General features: G+C 38.8%; 1 protein-coding gene across 6 annotated transcripts in view; it reads left to right on the plus strand.

Moving 5' to 3' along the window:
- The window catches only part of si:dkey-175g6.2, a 49,478-nt gene extending 28,885 nt beyond the window's left edge, over positions 1 to 20,593 (plus strand). For 4 of the 6 annotated variants that reach the window (XM_087268787.1, XM_087268788.1, XM_087268786.1 and 1 more), the window contains one exon: positions 17,506 to 20,593. In XM_087268787.1, coding sequence (XP_087124913.1) covers positions 17,506 to 19,296 — 1,791 coding nt within the window. In that variant the 3' untranslated portion in view covers positions 19,297 to 20,593. 6 annotated transcript variants of the gene reach the window in all.
- Positions 20,594 to 21,687: the final 1,094 nt, after the last annotated feature.

Raw genomic sequence — 21,687 nt, forward strand, 5'->3', positions numbered from 1 at the left:
AGCTTGTTCAACCATTGCAGCTGTGCCATGACTAGCTAAAGAGTCATACGAAAAAACTTTTGACTTCCCTACTTTTGTCTCTTCTCACAATAATGCATGGGAATTTGTTTAATTGCAAGAGCAAGCTTATAAATCAGCTGTAGGTTGTTGTATTCTGGTTCTGTTTTTACCACGATAAAGAGTAGAGCTGCATGAAAATTACATTACACAACATGTTTCAACTTCTTAGTGTGCATTTGATTTGCTACAGTATAAAACGTTTAGGTTTTTTTTCTTTTATGGTTCCTAAGTACACTACCTGACAAAAGTTTAAGGAACATCAAATAATAACTTGACTTATTTATAATAACTTATTAATAAGTTGATTATTTTTGTATCAGATGTTGCTTATATGAAAAGCAAAGGACACTAGATTATGCTTATTTTACCAAAAAAAAATATGATCATGCTTTTCAATTATTTAATTAGGACAGTAGAATTACAGGACAGTTTAATTAGGACTTTGCTTAGACAAAAGTCTTGTCACTTAACAGAAATAATGTACAGTATAGAATATAAAGGCATGGTGCGGTGGAAACAGAGTTAGTATTGTGTATGACTCCCATGGGCTTGGAGGACTGCATTCATACATCTCTGCAATGACTTAAATAACATTAATAATGTCATCTGGTATAGAAAATGTTCATGCAGGTCTCCCAGAGATCATCAAGATTCTTGTATTTATCTTGAATGCCTCCTCCTTCATCTTACCCCAGACATGCTAAATAATGTTCATATCTGGTGACTGGTCTGACCAATCCTGGAGCACCTTGACCTTTAAGTTTGAAAAGGAGCGTTATCCTGCTGAAGAATTTGCCCTCTCTTGTGGTTTGTAATATAATGGGCCGCACAAATATCTTGATACCTATGGCTGTCGATGTTGCCATCCACTCTACAGATCTGTCATGCCCCCATACACTGTAAAAAATCTTATGTGCTATTTACTTAAAAAAATAATGGTTGCTCAATTGCACAAAATTTTTTTAAGTAGATTTCAAAACTAGATTTTTTAAGCAAAAACCACTTGAATGAATCAAGTGAAAATCTATTTTTTTGAGTGATAGATGATAAATTTTATATTATTAGTGGAATGTGCTTTTATAATTTATGCAAAACCACCACCATTTACTCAAACAAGCTTTTTTTGTTGCAAAAACACTTGTAAGAATCGTGAAAATTACTAGTTTTTTTCAGTGATATATAAGGATTTTAATATTATTAGTGGAATGTGCTTTTGTAATTTAAGCAAATTAACCACCATTTACTGAAATTTATTGAAAATTACTCATTCATAAAAAGTTAAATATACAATAATGAAATACAAACACAATGCATTTTTGCCAAATATAATTTTTTTTACATGTTCCACTGACAACAAAATGGTACATACAGTTTGTTAAACAAATCTATTTGTTTATTATAATAAATATGGAAACTATTCTCTATCAAAATCTGCCTGAGAAAACCGCTCCTCATTTGTGGGAAAATGCTGTGAACATTTTCTCCATTATTCTGAAAAATTAAGCAAACAAATATTAGTATTTATACACTATTATATAACCTTTTAATTACTAATTTTAATTATTAATTGCATTACATCATCAATCATCACCTTATGAAATGGAAAAAACTGTGCATAGCTATTGCTAACTTAGCTTAGCCGAGGCTTACCACTTAACATGATCACTGTTGTTCTTTTACCACACATAAATGTTGCCTGATCATTGCTGTTAAATTTTACAATGCAAACAACTTGCTCAATTTCAATATATAATTCAGAATAAACAAAGAATCAATTTCAAATAGCAATGGGTGGTTAAAAATACCTCTGTATCCCTATATACATCATATGGCAAAAACTAGGTTCCTGAGCAATCTTGAACAGCATGTGTCTTTCTGAAAGAGCTTATTTAGGACATTAGAAATGATAAACTGTTACTGCATACCTCTTAACCTGCTCACTGTTGATCTGCTCCTTCAAAATGTCGTCTGATCACTGCCTTTGTTGAGATTCAAATGCAAACATCTCAATCAAATCTGGATGATTGAGTACATTTTCTTAAAATAAATGTGAAACCAGCTTTCCTAAATTTTATTTGCTTAATTTGTTTCTCAAATTAAGCCTAATAATTGCACTAGTTTGCTTAAAAAATAAGTCAAATTCATCGCTTGATTTTATTAGCAAATTCTTGTCAATATTTTATAATAAATCCAGAATATCAATTCTTTAAAGAAAATATGCAGATTATTTTTAATGACCACATCAATTTATTTAATGAAAATTACAAGCCTCAAGATTCTTTTTTTTTCAGTGTTCTCAATGTAACCCCAAAGCAGGATTTTTCCTTCACCAAACTTAACTGATCTCTGTGAGAATCTCGCATCCATGCGAGTTCCAATAGGTCTTCTGCAGTATTTGTGATGATTGGGATGCAGTTCAGCAGATGGTTCATTAAAAAGTCTATCTTTTGCCACTTTTCCAAATGATCAACTAGACGTCAAGTTATTATTTGTTGCTCTTACAACTGCGACTTTTGTCAAGTAGTTTACATCTATCACAAGTGTATGTTTTCCACTCACGTTTTCACTTAAACTAGGGCGTCATTGCTCTGTTTCTTTGTCCTTATTTGAAAAGTTTGAATGCTGCTATCTGAACTTTTTAAAGGACGAAATGCAGAAACCATGTTGCTTTCATATTTCATAAAACAAAAAAGTCCTGTGTGGTTTGACTGAAGAATAAAATGTGAAATATAAGACTTGTATATAATATGCTTGTTTTTTTGTTATGGTTGTGGTGTTGTTCTTTACTACAGTGCTGAGAGAGCTCAAATGGGTTTAGAAGTAAGGTTAAGAAAACATACGCAAATATAAAAACTGTGACAAATGGAGAAAATCTCTTTCGTTTGACAACACGTACACATGATTTATCACATTTCTATTTACGCTTGTGTTTTTTAAATGTGCAGCGCATTTGAACTATCTTGGCCACCATGCTTTACACTCCAATTTGTCACGAATATTTCAAAATATATTTTAGTACGAGCAGCTAGTGAACCAAGACTAAATATACTAAAGAAAGGGAAGCGAACTACAAGCGTGAATACTAAGTATAATGTTACCCTATTTAAAAATGCAGCCAAAAAAAGTTTCGATTATTTGACTATTTTTACTAAAATGTCAAATAAGAAAAATGTCACATAGAGATTTTGTTGAACATAAATCACTGAACCTGAGTTCTAAAACTATGTAATATGCAATAGAAGTGAATTGACCTCCCCAACTAATTTGTAGCTATAGAAAATGATTTAATTTGCAGTAGTGGTTGTATAGTAGTATTGTTCTTGATTTAAGATACTTACAATTTTTCAGTATATAAGGGGCAATTTTGCTCAGTTAATTCCAAAAATTCATTAATTATCATACACCTTATATAACCTAGCTGGCAAGGCGTAGCCTACAACCTGTTTATTTAAATATTGTGTGGTCTGGTCTCCTCGTCCTCAAGAGAGAATCAGAATGGAGAGGCAGTGTGGGCGAGCTGGTGGAGGCGATGATGGGATGTGGGGTAGCAGGTTTGTCCTTATCAAAACATTATCTGGGACAGCAAGGTCGCTGCTTACCAGAGGACACTTTCTGTACTTAGAAAACACTGTTAAAACCACCCACTACGATGCAGCTTAAAGAAATAATCCTCCAGCCCAGCTGTTTCACACTGCAAGAGAGCACTAATGCATTTTTTGTCGTTATGTACATGTATGTGTGTGTGTATGTTTATGTACACAGTGGAGATCAAAATTAGAGAACAATTTATGAACGCTGATTTGCGAAATAACCAAAGAATAAACATTGCGGATAACACTTCAATGAAACTGAAAGAACACAAATGATTGTTGCGCAAAGAAATTGTACAGAATGTGCTGTGATCTTGGTCCAGTTTTCTTCCAGTTCATTGACTGTGTTTTTTTTTTGGGGGGGGGGGGGGGGGGTGGGGGGGTGGGGGGGGGTATTTCTTTGCTGCGGGAGATTTTTTCAGAGAATTTCAGTCAGGTTTTGGTCAGTATTCTGGGCTGCTATTTAATAATTTTAGTATTTTCAGACTGAATGAACTGCTTTACCTGTTTTGCTCATTTCAGTTGCTGTCTGATAAACATTTTCATCTACTCTGCCATGTAGCCCTATGTGAGACACCTCAGCTGTGGAAAACACCACCAAACTTTTACTGCCTGATTTTACACACTTTGGCTTTACTCTTTTTAGAAACATTAACATAAAATGTTTAAACATAATGTTTCCCATAACTATTTATTAAATTTCCTTTAGCTTAGTCTCTTATTTATCAGGGGTCGCCACTGCGGAATGAACCCCCAACTATTCTGACATATGTTTTACGCTGCAAATGCCATTCCAGGCGCAACCCATTACTTGGAAACAACTATACACAATGGTCTATTTTAATTCAAACTAGTTTAATGTAAATTTTATTTACTTATACTGCAAGTCTTTGGACTGTGGGGAAAACTGGAGCACCTAGACGAAACCCACACAAACATGGCGAGAACATGCAAACTCCATACAGAAAAGCCAATTGGCCTTGCTGGGACTCAAAACAGCGATCTTCTTGCTGTCAGCTAACATTGCTAGCCATCTCTCCTGGAGTCATACCAACACTGACTCACATAATTAACATATCTCTTGACTCTGGTTTATTCCCCACTTCATTTAAGCAGGCTAGGGTAACCCCACTGCTAAAGAAACACAACCTGGACCATATGCTACTTGAAAACTACAGATCAGTATCCCTGCTTCCATTCATGGCCAAAAATCTAGAGAAAGTAGTGTTCAATCAAGTCCTGGACTTTCTTACTCAAAACAATGTCATGGACAACAAGCAATCCAGCTTTAAGAAAGGCCACTCAACTGAGACTGCCCTGCTCTCGGTCGTGGAGGATCTCAGACTGGCTAAAGCAGACTCAAAATCATCAGTCCTCATCTTGCTGGATTTGTCAGCTGCTTTTGACACTGTAAACCACCAGATCCTGCTATCTAGGCTTGAGTCACTGGACGTTGCGGGCACTGTTATACAATGGTTCAGATCTTACCTCTCTGACAGGTCATTCAGGATGTCTTGGAGGGGAGAGGTGTCCAACCTACAGCATCTAAACACTGGGGTACCTCAAGGCACTGTTCTTGGGCCACTTTTCTTCTTCATCTACACGTCATCTCTAGGACCAGTCATCCAGAAACATGGATTTTCCTACCACTGCTATGCTAATGATACCCAGCTATACCTCTCTTTTCATCCTGATGATCCCTCGGTTCCAAAAACAGAAATGCTTGTAGTTTCTGCCAACCCGACTCTACACCATAACTTTTCAATCCAGATGGATGGGGCAACCATTAATGCATCCAAAATGGTGAAAAGCCTTGGAGTAACGATTGATGACCAACTAAACTTCTCTGACCACATTTCTAGAACTGCTCGATCGTGCAGATTCGCACTCTATAACATCAGAAAGATCAGACCCTTCTTATCTAAACATGCAGCTCAACTCCTTGTTCAAGCTCTTGTTCTCTCCAAACTGGATTACTGCAACTCTCTACTAGCCGGGCTCCCAGCTAACTCTATCAAGCCTCTTTAGCTGCTCCAGAACACAGCAGCATAAGTGGTCTTCAATGAACCTAAACGAGCACATGTCACTCCGCTGCTCATCCATTTGCACTGGCTGCCAGTTGCTGCTCGCATCAAATTCAAAGCTCTGATGTTTGCCTACAAAGCGACTTCTGACTTTGCTCCTTCTTATCTGCTCTCACTTCTGCAGATCTATGTGCCCTCCAGAAACTTGCGTTCTGTGAATGAACGTCGCCTCGTGGTTCCATCCCAAAGAGGGAAGAAATCACTTTCGCGAACGCTCGCGTTCAATCTGCCCAGTTGGTGGAATGAACTCCCTAACTGCATCAGAATGGCAGAGTCACTCGCTATTTTCAAGAAACGACTAAAAACTCAACTATTTAGTCTCCACTACACTTCCTAATCTGCAATTGCCTCTCTGAATATCACACTAACTGTACTCAAAAAAAAAAAATACTAATACTTTCCTTCTTAGACTTTACAGACCTGAAACTTGCCTATAGCTCTTATTCATTGTTGCTCTTATAGTTGTGTAAATTGCTTCCTTGTCCTCATTTGTAAGTCGCTTTGGATAAAAGCGTCTGCTAAATGACTAAATGTAAATGTAAAGCCCATTTAAAATGAGTCTGTTTTATGGAACTTTTCAGGCAAGATACAATATTTAATGTCAAATAAAATTTGCCATTTATTCCTAAATATAATCTTTACAACCCATGGCTTGCTTTTTGTCAATAATTTTTAGAGCTACAATTCATTGAGTGAAATATCTAAAACTATTTACATACACTCCAACCAACTGAACATTTCAGCATCACAACCTTTTTACACATTTGCACCAGATCAGGTTTCTGCACTTTGACCTGTTGATAAATGCATGCATAAACCAACCCAAGCTCATTCTGATTATCTACCCCAATATACATTTCTGAAGGGAGTAAAATTCGTCCCACGAGCTGTTTTTTGTTTTAAGTTTTTGTTTTTGCGAATCCACTGTGTACGCTTTTACAGATCTCAAATTTCTCTCTGGAGTGCTATTGGAGCCTGCTGTACTTGCGTAAATCCACCAGAGGCCGCTGTCGATTGACTGACTGACAAACCGACTGATCTCCCCACCCTCCTCCTTCCCTAAACCCAATCAATAGTGTTTTTAAAAGCAATCCAGAAAAAGAAAATCCCTAATCTGATTTTTACCACATTTTCAGATTTGACCACATTCTCACCCTGTTATTTACTTGTTTATTTCGTTTTTTAAGTTTTATTTTTGTCGCATCTGCTTTCTGGCCCTTTTTTTTTACCAGACTTAAATCCTGTTGTCGCAGTCAACTCTGCTATTCGTCTCAAGTCCGCCAGCGTACGTGTTGAACTACCGAACACATTGGTAACAGCGGAAAAGCCGTAGATACAGAGGAAAGTGGTCAGCTGGTAAGCGAGAACAGGAGTGGCATCTTACCTCCCATGGCGCTCATTTTAAAGATGAAATGCAGCCATATGTTGTTCTGGCCACATAATTCGCAATCTCCTGAAAGGTATATAGGGCTAGATTTTCAGAAAGAGTCTATCTTGGCTAAAACTGATTATGTGAGCCTATAAACACAGGTATGATATCTGCTCTTTGCCAACTTTCTATTAAATCATATCCAGAGAACCTGCAAGGAAAGCTAAGGAGTCGGTGATCTAAATGACTCGTGAGAATAAGTGAAGCATAGAAAGTATTATTTTGGACACATGTTTACAAATCCTAAGAGCAATCACACTCCTTTTCACAAAAGCAATAAAAGAGATTATAATACCTTTGCTTTGTGGAGAAGAAAGCCATTATACACTGAGAGGCAATACTGCTGCAGTGAATGCAGATGGAATATCATGTTTTGTAATGCAGCTCTTGCACAGTGATGGGTGACATTCACTCAACGAATGAGACACAAAGGCAACAACAGCTACATTCTTTCATCCTCGCAGACGCTGGCCTACGTCTGTTTCATTGAAATATCCTCAATGAATCTCTCGTCCTTGTGCTGAGGCTTATGCACTAATCTCCAGTCATAATAGGCCTCATTATTAAACATATTGCTGTAAACCAACACGGCCATCTGGCTCAGCGAGTGCGGCACTGAACAGGACAAGAACTACTGTTCCTTTCGTGTCACCTAGTCGTAGCAGACTGTAAAAACACAAGCTGCTATGACGGCTGGATGGGGGTTGGGGTGGTGCAATTTGATTGACGAGAGCATGAATGACCTCATAATGGATGAATTTGTATGAGGCGATGCAGAGAGGGCTTTGATGGACTGAATCAGCCAGTGGTAATTAAACGATTAATAGTACTTAGCTCAACTCAGATCATCTTCTGCGCTGGCTCCCGTGGGGCCCGTCATCATGTTGAAATTACACAGATGTTATCGCTCTCCTCGCCTGTAGACAGACACGCAATCAGCGTTTGGTGCGGAGGCTCGATCACGTACGTTCTACGCCAAACCAATGTCAAATGACACAAAAACAGATCATGATGATGTTAATGCTCTGCCGTCTGATCAAGTCAACCCCTTATGAGTCCATTTCAGCAACAGATATTTTTCTCACACTCTTGTCCACTGGACCTTAATGAGAGCTATAACTGGAGGGCGCTGAGTAATATCCAAGTTGTTGAAAAATCATTCCCAAATGCAAACTTTGATTTATTCATTTATTTTATTTTTGGCTTAGTCAATTGATTAATCAGGGGTCGCCACAGCAGAATGAACCGCCAACTTATTCAGCATATGTTTTACACAGCGGATGCCCTTCCAGCCGCAACCCAACACTGGGAAACTGCCAAACACTTTGCATTTACACACATACACTACAGCCCATTTAACTTATTCAGTTCACCTATACCGCATGTCTTTAGACTGGGGGAAACTGGAGCACCTGGAGGAAACCCATGCTAACATGTGGAAAACGTGCAAACTCCACACAGAAATGCCAGCTGACTCAAGCTGGGGCTCAAAATGGTTATCGTCCCATGCAATTTTCACTTTTGTCTTTTTTTTATTTTATTTTTTTATTCGGGTTTCTTGCTGTCTGCCATCTTAGTTGAAAAGAAAACACGCTTGTTTTTTTTATAAACTGAATGAGTGTATATATATGCCATAATTGACCTCTTTGAAATTCGTTTTGATTTATACAAAACCTCCTCCTATATCTTTTTGTAAACAGATAGCGAATCTGCTAAAGATGATGTCTTTTATTTCTCTGCATTTTAACAATGAAGGGATCCTGGTATGCAGTCTGTCCTGTGTTTAGATGTAGAGGCTCACAGGTGTTCCTACATAGAATCTCAGCTTCAGAAGAAACAGCATAACTGTCTAGTTTTATATATAAGGGGAATGTCTTAGAAAGACTGGGAAAAAAAACAAAAAACTATAGCTGGTATGTGCTAAAAAAATTTTTACGACCTCAGGCGATACATCAAAATTGCATTTAAAGGATGTAGCTACAAATAGTTTAGGATACCGTAAATTTGGTCATATGCAGTCAAACGACAGTCTGTTATTTTCCGTTTATTATATTTAGCAGACTTAATAGGTGCCGTGAAATATTAATATATCATTCAGCTCTAAACCCCTCAGATTATTTATTAAACATTTCAGAATATTGGGATTTTCTGCTCTAAACACAATGTAGCTGTTGTTGTTGCCTGTGCCTTTAATGCTAGTTCTCTCCACCCACCGGTCCCACATGCCTGTCAGAGTGTGCTTCAATCTCTGCCTCGGCTGCGTCAGATAAACAGCACAGTGACAGACATGATGGAAGAAGATCTCACATAACGTTTGTGAGAAATACTACAGTAAGAACTTTACCAATAATTAATTAATGTATTTGTGGAGGAGTTAATTCAAACCTTTCTACAATGATGAGTCACACAATGTCGTTACAAAGCTCATGCATATACGCACAGACACACACACACACACACACACACACACACACAGAGTGCAGGTGTTTAACTTTGCATGGTTTTTGCATGGCAAATGTGACAGGATACAGGTTAATATCTACTGCTGTATGAATATCTGTTATGTTAATGTACAAAATAAACCTGATTTAACGTCCACAAACCGTGATTGAAGCGTCTTCTTTTATAAGTGTACTGACATGTGGCTATGGTTTATAAAGTAAAGACGGTAAAATCCCTGTAATTCATTACAAACATGCACTGTTTTTAAAACTCATTCTTGATCACATTTTATGATCATATTGATGATCACAGGGAGCTCAACAGATCTTTTAATCCCAGTTGCTTTGCACACATCCTTTCTTGTTGAAATGATTACATGCGTTACGGAGACATGTTATTTAGCGGCTGTCAATCAATTTGGTGAGCAGGAAAACCTCAAAATGGGGGGGATCTGGATCGTATTTTAACGTCAGGAAATGTAAAAAAGAGATTATTGACTGTTGATATACTATACACACAGTTCTGTCCAAACAGCTCACAAAATAGGATTTTCATCATAGGTGCCCCTTTAAAGTACCTATTCATGTCCAACATTTTACCACAAAGTAGCATCTGCTGTGCTGCAACAAAAACTGGTTCCATACACACTGTAGGAAGAGTTTAGAGTGTGGCTGCTGTAACAGGCTGAGCCAGAGGGTGTTTAGCTGATGCTGAAAAGAACATCAGATTCAAAAGCTAAGTCCAGATTGCAATGGCATGTCTGCATCCAAATGAAAGTGGGAAAACAGCATTAAAACGTTGTAATACATATGCAACACTTGTATGGCAGAGTTATTAAAACAAAGGCAGAGCTGCAGGATACAATAAAATCACAGAGGAGTGCAATGAGCATGACAACCTTGTACATCGATGTCATTGACAACAATTTTGTTGTGTTAAAAGTATCCCTAATATGTTAGTTTTTTGAAAGCCTTCACTTTTATAAATAGATAGTTGGTGTAATGTGAAATAAGGGTGTTTGCTAAATTTACTTGGAGAAAAACCTTCATTTTTGCAGCACTGCTGGATTAGTGCTCCAAAATGATACATGAAAAAGAAACTTGCTTAATAAATGTTGGCACAAATGTGCTAATAACTACACTATATGAAAATATAATGGAGGACACCTACAACATAGCTGTTTGATCAGTAAAAACACAAGCGGCCAAATATAAAATACAAAGTGTGGTAATACCAAGTCAAGAGGATGCAAGTACAGAGCTAAAAGACCAATGTTTGAGAAGTCAGTGGTCATTTTTAAATGCCCATGTCACAACAGGCTCTACAATTGTCTGGATTTTCATTAGGGGTGTAGTCATGGTGAAAAAAAACTGCTAAGAAATATTTGTCTGGATCTTGTGTCTCCTCACAGTGAAATGTAATAAAACGTGACTACTTTTTGGGCAGTTATAAACATTTGTTTCTTTTTTTGGGCTGGAAAATGTATCAAATACCGATAGTAGTGTGCCTCCATTCATCTTTTTGCTTTTTTCTACCTTCGGCCCATCCATCTCTCTCTCTCTCTCTCTCTCTCTCTCTCTCTCTCTCTCTCTCTCTCAAACACACACACACACACAAATTCGTTCCCCTCCCTCCCATTCGATTGATCAGAGAGTTGTGGGTGTCTTGGATGAGTCATATCAGCAATTTACCCAGTTTAAAGCATCTTTCAAATTACTTCCCTTCCAGTCCGGTAACGTGCTGATAACCGATAACAGTTTTCGTTCCTACAAGGAGATTTGGAGGACACTTGTGCGCTTGTGTTGTTAGGCGCGCGTTTATGGTGCGTAAAAGTGTTGTGCGGTGAGGTGCGCATGCGTCCTTAACCTGCTCCGTCACACCAAAAGTCAAGAAACCGTGGCAAAAAAAAAAACTTGAATAAAGAAGACTAAACTACAGTTGTATAAATGTATTAAACCATTCAGTTTGACATTGTCCAGAACAAAGGAATTTATGGTGACTTCATTTAGGCGAAAATACTAACTCTTGAATGGACCTTACACTTTTCTTGTTGACGTTTAATACCGCAGTTTATCTTTTGTTTCATCTTTATTTTCATGTTACTTAATTCGCTTGTGTGTTTATTCCATCGAACAGAATCTTCAAAAAGCTTTTTAGAGTTCCTTGCCATATCTAAAAATCTCTGTCAATGATAAAACAGTTTGATAGTCTGTCTCTCTCTCTCTCTCTCTCTCTCTCTCTCTCTCTCTCTCTCTCTCTCTCTCTCTCTCTCTCCAAGTATTTGCCGTGATACCGACTTTAAATGTAGAATGGCCAATATCACAGAGGAATCATAAGTCACAGCGCTTGGATGATAGCGCCCTCTCCTGGATTTATTTCCAGGAGATGTACATTAAGACAAAGCAGTAGCCTATATTAAACCCTCTTAACTATGGGCTGCATTAAATTTACCATGCATTGACGTTTTAATTGAACCTTTAAAGTTATCCATATGGAAATAAAAATACAATTTGGAAGTCTAAGCATATAATTCTATAGAAAATATTCCTATAACCTTCCATAAAAATTATCATAATTCCGTGAGTTTGTCCTTTTTTCTTGGAATAATAAAGAGAAACATAGTAATAAAAATAAAATTTAACCGAAAATCGGTGCACGAGGAAGCTACAAATATGTAAAAGTGTTTATGTTACATTAAATTTGATAAAAGAGAAGAGTTATTGTCACTATTGTCTTTCCGACCTCATGTCTCGGCCACTTCTCGTTTATAAAAAGCATATTAGAGATTTTAGCTAATGTATGTTTAGAAATATTTTAGTTTAATATATTCGAATTAATTTAAAAAAATGATCTTATAACATTTTCTTATCTCATTTGTGACTATTTGTTTATAGTCTATATGTTTTAATCTGCACAAATAAAATGTATATATAGTGAATTAAACATGGTTTCAGATCATTTTGAAATACTATTTAAATTATGTATTCAGAACATTATACAGAAAAAACTTACTAATATTAGCAACATATTATTAGTAGTAAAGATTGAAGATCAGATAAAGGGTAGGCTATTTATTTGCAGTATTTTGTGAGGTGAAGCTATGCACAAACGGCACAGTTTTTTTTAATACATTGGCTTTGTTTCTTAAAATGCACAATTTTAAAGCGGATTAAATGAACAAACGTAAATGTCTGTTTTATTTGTACATCGCTTGCACCTAGTCCAAATGTTATGGGCGAGCTGATCCATCCTCTCTCCCCGTGAAAGAAAGAGAGATTGATGGCAGGGAACCGATGACTCTCGCTGATATCAATCGGCTCATTAACTCCAAATACGAAGCCAACCTCCGACGTAATATGTCACTGACCAAAGGTTTTCAATTCGGAGAAATGCGCTTTGGTCTGTTCTCTGTGCAAAAAACGCAGGAGATGCAGAATCCTAATGTATTATTAAACATCCAAATTTACTTTAGGATTCATATTATTTAGGTATCTTTACAGCACAGCCGCTAAGCGTGCAATCAATCGACTATATTTATTACAACGGAAAATGTTGTTTCCTGCGATAGATAATATAAAACATGTTCATAAATCGTCTCCCCGTTTATACCCTGTTTTTAAAATAACAAAAGGCGTCAATTACAAACGCGAAAATGCATGTAAACACGGTGGTGCACGAGAAGCGCACGAAACAGCTGTATGAATGACGACGCACGCGAGGATAGAGTATGCTTCATCCGCAGTTACGAACTGTCAAACTGTAAATATTGAGATATTCCGAGGTCAAACACTCCCCGAGTCTAAATTTTCGAAACTGGGACACCGCACGGAATAAATAAAACAAACAGAGCACTGCTACCCGCAAGTTAGTCCAGTGGCAACGGTCAAAGAGCGCGTGCTGCTGACACACAATGAACTGTCTCGAAGGGGACGCATGTTCATTGTCAATATTTACGTGGATTATTAGCTCATTATTCGGTTTCAATCGTCAGACTCAAGTGACTACATGTGTCCCGGGGCTCATTCAGGACCGAGGCACTTCTCAATCAGACATTTTCGACAAAATCAGAGGCTATAGCCTCAAGAGAGCAGTCGCTTATGAGAATTTGCCATCAAAACAGATGCGGTGCTCGTGTGTGGGCGCAAGGCTTGGGCTACACACCATTAAGCTCGAGCCGCAGCTGAGTAAAATGTGAAATGGGAGAATTAATCGATCCCAGGACGATGCTTTTTTTCAGTCTCGTGGGAGTATGAATTCTTTTATTCATGAGCGTGTTATGTCACTTCCATTAAGCAATGGACATTTTTGAGTGTATCTGAACATACATTTTCATAATTGCAGCCAAAATGTCTACAGAGCCCTCAAAAAAAAATAAATAAAAAAAAATAAACTTCACGAATCTTGTCCTTGTGTAGGTGTGAACACTACTCCCCATCAGCCCATATAGCTTGGCTGCGCAAGAAAAACTTCAAAAGCGCTTTTATCCACCATTACGGTCATCTCTCTTTGTTTTATCTCAGATTTTTTTTTTACATATAATGTATTCATTCTCTTCTTGAGTGGGCATTTTGGGTCCTGCGTGAAGTGCATGGGCAGTTAGGAGGAGGTGAGTCAGCGCGGGGGATGGAGAGCGCTGGTTAAGGGTCGCAACTGCGCTAATGCTGAGTGGCAGTCGATAATGCCAAGCCGTATCAAAATCTGACCCTTGGCCCTTGGAGCTCTTAAATTATTCGCCACCAAGGTAGAAAAGGACACGCATTCACACTCATAGCTATACTACGCGCTTTTCTTTCAACCCCTTTGTTGTATGCCACATTTTCTATACAAAATAAAGGGTCATTTGTACAACAAACGTAATTAGCATATTTATTGTGCATGTATATACTTGTGTGTGTATATATCTATGCACCATCCGCGCGTTATACCGAGCACATTGGTTTTAGTTTTTTGTTTCAATTACATATAGACTAATTGCCAACCTTATAGACTATTTTGAGGGATGTAAACAAAAACAATGGTTCCATTATATTTCCTGTTTTACATTTTCTATTTCTATAGCCTCCGAGAATCCCAAAAGAGGCACATATTGCTAAATAATGTTATAAAAGCTGTTTTAAAATTAAGTTATGATTGAATTGCCTCTTGTTACAGTTATTAAATAGTTTGATAACAAGCAGGAAATGTTCATGGGCCAATAAAATGACCACATTGAAAAGGTCTATATTGCTGAATACAGCTGTATATGTTTTTGATCAGATTATATGTTTCTTAGGAAAATAAACAGCGTCATTTTTTATTAAATAATCTTTAGATCAGCTTATAGTTCTTTAAACCACCATAGATACACACTTAAAATGTTCTAATTTGGGGATTTAAAGTGATGCGTTTGAAAAACATTTTTGTTTTCCTAAAAGAGTTTCATTTATATGTAGCCTATTAATATTAATATATTTAACATTCACTATAAACACCAGCTCTGCTGTTTATACAAAGGAAATATGGATGCTAAACTTTCTTAATGGAATCATATACCAACCTTCAATTTTAATAGAGCCGAAAATAACAATGTTTTTCAGTCATAAACTCCTTAGTTTCTAAATTGAATCCCTTCTTTCGTCAACCTGATTAACCACACTCCTTGAAAATAACAGTAGCCTAATAAAGAAAACAAATAAAAAGCAAACACGCGATAATAGGGTTAGGAAAAGTCTTAAAGTTTCATGGCAATTCAAAAACACGAGTCTATTGCATGCAACCTTTGAAAATATTGAAATAAGGTTCCCACTCTGTAATGAGACAGCTTTGATGCTGCCATTTCGAGTGTGGCTCGTGGGACTTCAATATCCGCACTGCAACTAATCCAATTACACGAATCATAAACTGTGATTGGCGGGATTGCTGTTGGCTCCAATGCCACGCGAGCATTTTCCAATTAGGCCTGTTCCTTAAAACCTACAGTATTCATGTAAAGGTTCTAAACCACGTCACGCAGAATTCGAACTCGAAAATAGAATGCCAGAGCAAAGGCTTCATTGAACGTCTGGCGGCTTCTGGACTGTGTACAGGTCAGGGGAGTCTACTGATGCTTACCTGTACATTCGTGTAATTAAAAAAAAGACTGTTAATGTGAAACCATTACACGAGAATGACGTTAGAGACAGATGGATGAAAGTCAGGGGCGGCAGGAGACAAAGAGCGGAAAATTGGACGAGCTCGGGAAATTGAGCGGAAGTAGAGCAGTGAAGCTGAACCGCCTGCGTCACGGTGGGTGCAGCCGTTCGGTCTCTCCAGCTCTGATTAAGGACATCACAAACAATCAACAGGCCAAAAGGGGGTACAGAGTAGCCTTTCTGGCTGCTTTAAATTAAGCCGAAGTCATCATCTGTATTGGAAATAAACTATCATTAAAACTTTAATCTAAAGTGTTAACAACAGCAAACCTTCAGTGCTCCATCCACCCAATTAGATTTAGTGTCCGTATGAGTTAATTTAGCAGTGGTGCTTTCAGTGTGTACCGCCGCGCTCCGTTCTTAATGGAGAGACTGTTTCATTCATGCAATCTCTGTTCATTCATCAGAGCACCGTAGCGTACCCTCTGAGTTCAAACGAGACACGAAATTCTTATCAATGGAGAGTCTGACGTCAAGAGCGGCGCGATGACTCGTGGATCACGTGTTAAGACGCGTCTATACAAATGGGAGTTGCGCTGTCCGTGGTCCTGAAAAAAATCACGCTCCGCATTCATCTCTCAACAGTGCAAGACAGACCGAAGTGTGTTTCAAATAACTGTTTTTGGGAAAGCAAACTTACTTTAACTCAAGTTTTTAAATGAAAAGGATAGCGCTCGTTTCTAAACGTCATCCAAGAAGCACAAGGCTTTGAGTTCCAGCTAATTTGTTCGGGAAATCAGGTGAGTAAGTGCACTGCCATTCATACATTTACTAGGCAAACAGTTTATAGTTCCCTATAAAAACAAAAAAGGTTTTTAAAGAGTAGAGATAAGTTTTCCGATCATGTTATTTACATTGAGATCGCGTGTTGTTGGATGTCAGTGCGAGTCATTCAAGAAAATGCTGGTCGATCGATCAACAAGCGTTTCATTCATAAATTTCTCGCCTTTTTTCCCCGCAAGAAAACAAGACGCGTGTCTTTGTCTTTCTGATATATTATGTCTGAGCTTTTTTGTGTGTTAGAGCAATTTAAAATCTGAGACATTAACATTATTATGAGATTGTGCGTGGGAATGGGGATTTTGAAGATTAGTTTGCATTAAGTTCATTGATTAAAATTCCTAAGCAGAAACGGGAGAGAACGCACACACACGGCATTAAATAAACGAACATATTGTGTTTACATGAACGAATGCACATATAAAAATGAAATAAATATTGCTTGTATTATTTTGTACGAGAGGGTTTTCATTCACAAACTGCTCCGAGAGAGTGCAGGTGCATTTATACGGTTTCATTCATTCAGACATGCTTGGCATGCTTTTGCAAGATAATTTCCACTGACAAAGTGTAGTTTTAATTTAGTCATTAGCCATATGCCGCCTTGTTTTGGTGCTTCGCTAATCCGACTCAATAAGTGATCATTGAAGAGGCACCCGGGGAATTGGCTCGAGCTTGCTTTTATACGCAGTCTCTGCGTGGACTTGCTTTAATTAAAGCGGAACAAGTAATTTATTGTGAAAAAAACTAATAGTGTGTATCTGTCATACTGTTGTAAAAAGCCAGTGCACGTTTCAATATTTAATCATGCCAATTAATCTAAACAATTTTCACTGCACTCACGTTGTGCCTCTATTTATTAAATGTAAAAATATAAATGCAAATACACTTTTCATGTAAATAAATAAATAAAAAGATTAATCACCATTCTTTCCCTTTGTCTCTATAAGGTGCTCCCCTCTCCCCCATCCTGTCCTCTCTGCATGGTCATGTTCTGCTGTTGCTACCCCTCCAGCACCTCAGCTCTCCTGTTAGTCCTTCTCAGCCTCACCCCCCTGCCGGCCCTGGCTGCTCCTGCACTTCAGCAGAGATCTTCAGTCAGCAGCATCGATGAGGCTCTCCACATGGCAAAAGAGGACCCGGGGGCAACAGAAGGAGATACTTGGACACACAGGAAAGTGGACAGCCTGCTCCAGAAACCCCTGGGACAGGAACTTGTCTCAGATATGGACTCTGCCAGTGCTCTAGCCTCAGTTCTGCTTGAGGCTCTCGACCACCCAGTTAGAGAGAAGATGGCTAAGGGGAATTCTGAAGAAGCACTCCTGATAGAGGCGACAAGGAATCATGCAGTGATGGAGCAGGACATGGAAAAATCATCAGAGTCAGTTCATCAAGGTGAGGAAAATGGGGAACAAGAAAAGCCAAAAGATGGAAGTGAGAACAGTGTGAATACAGTTGAAGCAGTGGATGGAGAACTGCAGAGTCAGTCTGACGTAGCCTCCTCCCTCCAGCGCAAAGCCAGGGGTTATTTCCAAAATATTGACCTCGGACTGCAAGACAATGAGATCCTCCCACCTTTAAAAGGCTATAAAGCCTATAACCAGCAGCTGGCCCAGGCGACCAAGAAGCTGAAGTGGCAGGAGGAGCGAACAAAAAGCCCATCGCAGCTTGAAAGAAACTTTATGGACGATTTTGACTTTGTGGAAGAGGAGGAGGAAGAGATTCTGACCCGCAAGGAAGAAGAGGCACGGGCAAGAGCAGAGCAGGAGGAGGTAAGGCGGCAAGAGGCAGAAGCACAGGAGGCTCGTGAGGAGGAGCAGAGACTGGCAGACATCGCCTCTGACATGCTTCTGGAGTACATGGGCAGAAAGCAGAAATCTTCCTCCTACATGAGAGACATGAATGAGGTGGCTCTTCTGAACAACGTAGCAGAGGACAAACGCTCGAATGAGGTAGAGGACAGTGATGATGATGATGAGATGGATCCCCAAACCATCGACAAGCTGATCGAGATCTCCAGCAAGCTGCACTTGCCTGCTGATGATGTGGTTGAAATAATCAGTGATGTTCAGGAGAAGAAGAAAAAGAGGAAGGATTTACCCCCGAACAACACCCCTCGTTTCCGTCCTCTAGTTCCCCTCAAAGCCAAGCCGAGGCCTCAGGCATATCAGTATCCCAAGTCACCTAAGAAATCCTCTTATACAGTCGACCCATATAAGAAATGGTACAAGGAGAAAAACAAAAGCAAGTTCAGCAAACAGGACTACTGGTTTAAGCCGCAGAAGCAGTTTCTGGCCTATCCCTCGTTCCCCTATTATCAGAAGCCATATCGAGCCTACTACCCAGTCTACTTCCCCGCTCCTAAACCTCGGTTCTATACAAATCCTGCTCTGTCATTTGATTACAACTTTGGGGGCTCCATGGGGTATGGTCTGAAGCCTCCAAACCGCAGGTACAGAGACAGGCCCAAGACGAGGGACTGGAAATGGGCGCAAGCCCCTCAGCGCTCCCAGAGCCCCTACCCACAACCTGACACTGTCATATCTAATTACATTCTCCCCCATCCCCGAACTTACCAGGCTCTCCCTATGCCAAAACCACGTTCTCCTCCAAGTGGGAGAGCTCCTTCTTACATTTATCCACCAGACTATGTGTACGATGAGCCGGAGTCTCCACAGGAGAGTGACGAAGAACTGGAGAACTTCATTGAGAAGATTTATTACAATCGTAGGTTATTTTAGACAGTTGGAGAGTTCAGGATTTTCTCAAGCGATGAATCAAGCGATGAAAGAGTGAGGAGAAAAAGCTGACAGGGGGTTTTAGTGACAGGGCTGTGAGCAGACAGTTAGGTGTTTCTTCTCCACTCTTGTGTTTTGATACATTCCAAATCAGGAACGGAAGAGAAGGTGCTGCTACATCAGAACCTCTCTGCGTGCACTCATTTTGTTTCTCTCGCAGTTTACATTTTAATTTGGTGAGAGAATAAACAGGTGAATTTGTAAGGTTTCATTCAGGTATGTTTTTGATTCTCTTGCATGTGAAAAAAGAGAAATATATATATATAAAAGAAAACTAAATGGCGAAAAGAAAACGTTTTTGGTGCCAATTGCAAGAGTCCCATGTTTATACAAAGATTTATTTTCTTTAGGAAACACTTGATTAATTGAAGAGCAAGGCTTGTGGTTGAATTCTTGACACTCCAGGGCACAGTAATAATTGCTATGGCGCAAGTTACACTTACAAGTAACTGTCAAATTATTACAGGCTTTTCCTGAGGGTCTGTTGGATTGTTTTGATCAATGTTCCTATTGCCTTAATACTGATCACTGTTTTAGCTCATCCATGTGCATGCAGGTCTTGCACCACTTTAAAAAAAAAAATGATTCAGTCACGCACGCTGTAAACAATGCTTGAAACTAAATCTTCCATTTTATTCACAGAAATGCAAAACGGTGGATATCTTTGCTAAGTCGGTGCCCTGTCAATCTACTTGGTGGAATACCTGTACACATGTGATTTAATGTGTTAACTTCACATCTTGCCAAAATTTTAAAGAAATTTGAAAAATGCCCCTGTAACTGTGGGTTACCTCTAATGTTTAACAACTGAGTACAGGATCTTTGTCTCGAGAGCCAATAGAACGCTGTATAGTAATGTTTGTTCTTAAAAATAAGTTTTCAAATGTCTGAAGTTTGTGAGGAAAACTCTGAGGGTGAACAGTTTGCACGTCTATCTGTATTTGCATCTTTAAAAAAAAATCACAAAAAAAAATCTGCCAAATTTGAGGAAAATTTCCTTGATCAAACTGTGATTATTTAAAAAAAAAGATAAAAAAAAACAAAACAAAGACAACTCTAATTACTATAGCAAGTGTTTTCATCAGTGAATTGTCTTGTGAAAGGAATTTGTTGTTGTCAACTTCCAGATTGTAAGTTGTACAGTGTCAAATAAAACAAGTGTGTGTGCAATGTGTAAATAACAGCATGTTGATTACTAGTTTTGCTATATGACAAAAATAAAAGCAATTATTTTATTAAAGTCAGTTTTTTAACAAATGTCTTATTGGGACGTCTTTGATCAGATCCTGCGCAGAAATTAATGAATTTCTGTAGCACAGAGGGGACGATATATGCCGTTTCTTATCTCACCTGTAGCAGAAATTGCATTTGACGTCACAGGGAGTTTGAACCAGCATGCCCAGTACATCTTTGAATTTTATCTGCATTTTCCACAAGCCTTTTCAAAAACGCTGAAAACACATACTCAAAGGGATTTGATCCTCCACGTGCCTATGAAGATCATTTATGAAACCCATACATACACAGCTCTTAAAAACCTTTACAAGTCACGACTGCATTACTCATGTCGCTCTGTTCCGCGACAAACATATTCATCTGAATAAGACGTGAGAAAACACACTGAACGTATTTACCAAACATCACACGCCAAATTACAGGAAATAAGATCTGAATGCATGCGAAAAAAACAAAAACAAATCCGTGTTTTCACCCTCCTGAGAATGATGCCATTCAATGAGACGCTTGAAGATGAAAGTCATTGGCTAATAAGAAGAACTTTGAATAATAAAAGGAGACTAATGTGAAGGGAATAGACATGGAGACACACTGAGACCAAATGAAAGAGAGGGGTGGGGAGAGAGAAAGCTGCAGTGATTAATGAGTCACATGATTGACGGGTGAGTCATCTACTGCCATGCACCACTGCAGAACCTCCAGCACTTACACCCTCTCCCTCGCTCACACACAAACAGCAGCCCACTCCCCCACACCATGACTTCGGACACAATGCACAACTCAATTATGCTCAAACACACCTGCATTTGGCAACACGCAAACACACCCACCACCATGAGGCCCATCTCACATGCATTTGGTTAAAACACCAGCGTGACCCCTTGGCGGTGGGATTTAACCCCAAACGGGCGTTCATTATCGTGCTGATGCACTCTAAACATCTTCCTTAGTGGTCGATCCTACTGCTTGAAAATTTTCCATTAGTGACCAGAGTGCCTATCGGGGTGGGTGGGGGACAGTCGTTTATGTGGCTCTGATGTGTTTCTCTCATTCCTTTCTTTTAGCTTTTGTGTGGAAAACGCAGAGGGCCATGAATGA

This window comes from Danio rerio, chromosome 10, assembly GCF_052040795.2.
Source record: "Danio rerio strain M-AB ecotype USA chromosome 10, GRCz13ab, whole genome shotgun sequence".
Taxonomy (NCBI): Eukaryota; Metazoa; Chordata; class Actinopteri; order Cypriniformes; family Danionidae; genus Danio; species Danio rerio.